Below are 5,667 nucleotides of genomic sequence, written 5' to 3'. Positions count from 1 at the left end.
AGCTACCTATAGCTTTATCCTTGTCAACAGGATTGGGTCTAGAAAGGATATTTTAAGTAATTATTTCAATCATAAACTTACTTCATTTCAAAATAGGCATTTTATACACTCTAGGTTTGATTGAAACACCACAAGTATTTTAAACCACTAGTTTTTATTGTTCATTTTCCAACCTGCAGTCCACTTCTTGGGGGCTCCTTTCATTTGCCTGTTCACAATGCTGCTTCCAAATGCCCACCCTTTTCTGAAGTATGCGCTTCCAGACCTCCTGACTATGGCAGAGGAGGAGCCCCTATTTCACTTGTATCTGGATGACACCATCTATTTCAATAGTAGAAACCTGTCCTTTCACGTTAGTAGACAAATCTTCAGGAACAGGATCCAGTTGTAAAGGCTCTTCATACTTTGGCTCATCTTTCAAAAGCAGTGATCCTAATTTTACCACTGAGACATCTGTTGTCTCGGGAGACTGATATTCAGTAGACACATTGTCTACCAGAGCCTCAGCTGTAGGGGTTTGTTGAGATGGTGGAGGCTGAACTTCAGCAGGGGTATCTTTTATAGAGATTTGTGAGATAGAATTGGGCTCTTCAGCTGGTGGAGGCTGTCTGTCCACAGGGACCATTTCTGAAGTAGTTTCTTCAGTTGGTGGAGGCTGAAGTTCAGCAGGGGCCTCTTCTGCAGGGACTTCCTCAGCTGGTGGAGACAGAAGTTCAGCTGGGGTCTCTCCTGCAGTGATCTCAGCTGGGGCCTCTCCTGCAAGGGCCTCCTCAGCTGGTGGAGACTGATCTTCAGCTGGGGCCTCTTCCATAGGAGGCTCCTGAGTTGGTGGAGACTGATCTTCAGCTGGGGCCTCTTCCATAGGAGGCTCCTCAGTTGGTGGAGACTGATCTTCAGCTGAGGCCTCTTCTATAGGAGGCTCCTCAGCTGGTGGAGACTGGTCTTCAGCTGGGGCCTCTTCTGCAGGGGACTTCTCAACTGGTGGAGGCTGCAGTTCAGCTAGGGGCTCTTCTGCAAGGACCTCCTCAGTAGCTGGAGGCTGAACTTTGGCAGGGACCTCTTCTGCAGTGGTCTCCTCAACTAGGGGAGGCTGAAGTTCAGCAGTGGCCTCCTCTGCAGGAGCCTCCTCAGCTGGTAGAGGCTGAAGTTCCTCTAGGACCTCTTCTGCAGGGGCCTCCACAGCCGGTGGAAGCTGAAGTTCTGGGGCCTCCTGTGTAGGAGCCTCCTCAGCTGGGGAAGGCTGTATTTCAACAGGAGCCTCTTCAGCTGTTGGAGGTTGAACTTCAGCATAAGGCTCTTCTGAAAGAGCCTGTTCTGTAGGGGCCTCCTCGGCTGGTGGAGGCTGAAGGTCAGCCGGGGTCTCTTCTGCAGTGATCTCCTCTGCCGGTGGAGGTTGCACTTCAGGAGAGATCTCTTCTGCAGTGGGAGGCTGTACTTCAACTAGAACGTCTTGCTCATCTTCTAAAAGTACTGGAGTACTTTTTATGTTTTGTTGACTAAATGAAGATCTGCTGATACTTTTCTGCCTAATTTCTTCACTGCTACACGTTGTGGGTTGAAATTCAGGATGTTCACCCGCAAAAACCTTCCCTGAGGATTTAGGTGTCTGCTCATCTTGCTTTGAATTTGGAAAAGAACTACCTGGTCTGCAAATAACCACTATTTCTGATTCACTAAAGTATGTCTGCTGTTCCTTGTCCACTTTTTCTCTTTGAGGAATGTTCATCATTGTCCAATCTCCAGTACAACTGGTCTGCTGAGATCTGTCAATTTTGAGTTGAACTGCGGGTCTGCTTGGTGAAATTTCCACTTCATGAACACTCTCTGGAAATTCAGGGGCTGCCTCTCCAACAGCAGCTGGCTTTTCATCAGGTATCACTGTTTCACCAACTGACTTGATTTCTTCTTTTTTCTCTTCTGCAATAGGGTCTGTCTGCAGAGATTTGTCAGTCATATCCTGTACACGCTTTCTCTTCACCCAAGTTTGCTGAAGTTGAGAAGATACTCTGAGAGACTCATAGTTGACTTTGCTTCCATGAATATTACCAATACTAAGGGTCGCTTTGGGGCCAGATGATTGTGGCATGGGCGAGTGCTTCTTTTTCTCTAGCTCTTCAGTCTGCTGGGCTTTGTCTACCATTGGCCGGCTGGGTCGTCTTCTCTTTCGAATTTCTTGCCTCCCTGATGAGATAGGCTGATCAGGTTCATCACTTTCTTCCATTTCTAAGACTGGTGAATTTCAAATTATTAATCTTCAAGTAGTTAATCATTAAGAATTCACAAATGTACCAGATGGGTAAGCCTTTGCCTTTCTTCATTAAGTGTTGTTCTGTTGAGCTCCCTCAGAGGAAAGTAATTCATGTATTATTGCATTCTGTACTACACTCTTGTTGGACCCCACCTTAATCAGTAAGCATCTTTCTTATTTAATCTCTGGTATGACTAAATCTCACTTCTAGAAGTTTCCTTCAAGGGTCTATGACATCACAGCCAATTCTCCTTACAAGGTTCCATTGGTGGTATTCCCAGCACTTTTGAACATATTAAATACTCATGGACAATGGCTGCAAGTGAGAAAATCTACTATTTGAATCATTCAAGTTGATAAAAACATTTATCTGTCAAAAAAACATCAAGTAAGTTCCAGAAATGCTACTCTCTAATAGTTGAAGCTGACACTTTTGAACTCTCGATTCTGTTCTTTTCATCCTACTATCTTTGATAGTGTGCAAAACAGAATGCTGCAGCCTGTTTTCAGTTGTTGGAGAAAATGACTGATAACATATGTGACAAAGTTCTATCAATCTATGTTTATTTTATTTGAAAGAAGGTTAATATTGTTTGAAAACTGAGTTCTGATGTCCACATCCATGTAAGCTCTTTTCCTATGTGTTTAGCATTCAGTAACCACAAGAGCCTACTATCCAAATATATACATAAATAGGTAGCATTTATGCCTTCTCAAACACCTTGAAATATTTTTCTTTTCAACTTTTTCAGAAAATAGCTCGATCTAAAGTCTGCCAAATACAGGATGTTGAGCCTAAATATATGTCAAGTGAAATAAAATGCATTATTTGACAGTCACTATATCCTCTATTGAATAACCACGTGGAAAGGAAGTCCCCAATGAGGATAAAAACTTTAAATTGAAGCTCTGAAAAAGAAGAACTCCAGTTAAGCAAATTATAACTGGCATTATGATTTGGAATATAAATAAAACTTTAACTTAGACATTAGACAAAAATTTTACTGGAAAGATGGAGATTGGTCAAAAGATGTGCAAAAACATGTTCCTTTAGTCTAAGGAAAGCTAAAGAGGAGAAAATAGACTTTAAAAAGGTAGTCACAAAAGATAAAGTGGTAAATATATCTGAACAATCATTATGACTTCATTAACCTGGATATATTTTTAAATTTCTTTATGCTGTTTTGCCCCTAGGAGATATAAAAATATCATTGACTAATTCCCCTTGTTTGACATGCATTAGTCATAATTGTGGCTAGGTCATCTTAGCAAAATAAATGAGCACTTTCCACATTCTTTGACCTAGCCCCTAAAACAGCCTCTGTCTCTTGGCAGACATCAGCGAATATTTGTCGAGTGTAATTGGAGGAATGTGATGAGAAACCATGCTACTTGTCCTACCTCTCAACTTGCTCGGCTCTCATTTTTTTCTGTTCTGCTACACTGTGTTCTATCTTTCTAAGATTTAATACAGCGAATTAAAACAATAGTTATTTTATAAAAGAATTGACATAGGTTGCTGTAGTTTGAAAACCAGGTTGTTTATCAACGACTTGGTGGTCTGGTGCTCCTCTCAATTGTATCTGTCAAACACTGAATGTGTATTTTGTAATCAAGTCTCTGTCACTTTATGCAGTATCTTTAAAATCTGTTTTGGGTCAATTGATGACAAGAAATAAATGTCAAAACCAACTTTTCACTGAGTTAATGTAACATTGCACATATTGGATTAATTTTGCTTCCTCCACTTAAGATTCTTACCAAAATTTTCCATAGACACAAACTGAATTTTCAATTTCAGTTAAATTCTCAACTTCCAGTTCTTTGATATTTATGTTTTCCCCTCCAAGAAATAATGAAGAACTTGATCTTTCTCAATTACACACCAACTATGATGCCTTTTGTCACTAGCTTATTCACAGAAGCAAGTTAGCATTCCTAAATAATCAATCAAGTAAAATTTTACTTGAGATTTTAGATAGAATTAGAGAGATTTCATAGAGCTGTTTCTCGTCATATTTTTCAACATCCACAAACACTCCTTTTGCCATGCTGATCCACCTAAACAACCAATCGTTATTCGATCTATCTTATCACTTTAGGACTGGTGATTTACCCTTTTTTCTGGAAATCCCACATGGTTTGGTTCTCTTCCCTTCACTTGGTATACATCTGTTATGGGTTGAATTGTGTATCTCAAAAAGATATACTGACATCCTAATCCCCAGTATCTATGAATGTAATCTTATTTAGAAATAGGGTCTTGGCAAACACAATCAGATTACGATAGTGTTCTTATAAGAAGAGGAAAATTTAGCCTCAAAAAAACACAGAGGTAAGCTGGAGGCCGAGATTGGAGAGATACAGCTGCAAAGCAAAGAACAAACACCTGGGGCTGCCAGAAGCCGGAAGAGACGTAGAAAGACCCTCCCCTAGAAGCTGCAGAGGGAGCATGGCCTTGCCCACACCCTAATTTGGAACATCGAGCCTCTAGAAGTGTGAGAGAACTTATTCTATTTTAACCCAGTTTGTAGTACTTTCTGATGGCAGCCCCAGGACACTAATCCAACATCCTTTGAGAGCCCCGTATTTCTGACTCCTGTCTGGTGTGCTGTACTTCGGACTCTCTCCATCTCTAGGGCTACTTTCTTTATTTCTGACTCAAGTCTGGCATTTCGTTTCTTCCCATATTTGACCCATTTCTATAGTCATAAAACCAGAGGCATGTGCTGAAAGACCTCTTCCTGATGATTTGCATTTAATTTTACTAAAAAATTTGTTGAGTGGAACTTAATTTCATTTCTAATTGTAACAACTTTAAAAGCTATGATTTAGAGAAGGCAGCGATGTTTCAAATCAATATAAACCCAGTATCCGAGTTTATACTGGCAAAACTGCGGCCTGTATTGCTTTTTCTTAACTGCGTGGCTCCAATAAGGTGAAGTCTGAGAAATGTTCACTGGATATAACAACTATGAGGTCATTGGTAATTTTAGCAAGAGTAATTTCAGTGGAAGGGTGGCAATAGGAGCCATAAAATTCTAAACCTCTGTGAATTAAAAATAAAATTAGGGGCCAGCCTGGTGGCTTAGTTCTTGAGTTTGTGCACTTCACTTCAGTGGCCTGGGATTCACTGGTTCAGATCCCAGGTGCGGACCTAGCACTACTTGTCAAGCCATGCTGTGGTAGCATCCCACATAAAAAAGAGGAAGATTGACACAGATGTTAGCTCAGTGACAATCTTCCTCAAGCAAAAAAAAAAAGAGGAAGATTGGCAACAGATCTTAGCTCAGGACAAATCTCCCTGAAAAAAAAAAAAGAAAGAAACTATCAACAAGATGAAAAGGCAACCTATGGAATGGGAGAAAATATTTGCAAACCATTTACCCAATTAGAGGTTAATATCCAAATTATATAAA

At 40.6% G+C, this 5,667-nt stretch overlaps 1 protein-coding gene across 1 annotated transcript; it reads right to left on the bottom strand.

The window, feature by feature from the left end:
- Positions 1–292: 292 nt before the first annotated feature.
- Positions 293–2,221, bottom strand: FSCB (fibrous sheath CABYR binding protein). The gene has a single exon (XM_046655392.1). It carries the CDS (start codon positions 2,219–2,221, stop codon positions 293–295), a length of 1,929 nt encoding a protein of 642 aa, XP_046511348.1.
- Between the last annotated feature and the right edge of the window lie 3,446 nt (positions 2,222–5,667).

This window comes from Equus quagga, chromosome 2, assembly GCF_021613505.1.
Source record: "Equus quagga isolate Etosha38 chromosome 2, UCLA_HA_Equagga_1.0, whole genome shotgun sequence".
Classification (NCBI taxonomy): Eukaryota; Metazoa; Chordata; class Mammalia; order Perissodactyla; family Equidae; genus Equus; species Equus quagga.
The sequence above is the reverse complement of the archived record's forward strand: the minus strand, read 5'-3'. Positions and strand labels throughout refer to the sequence as shown.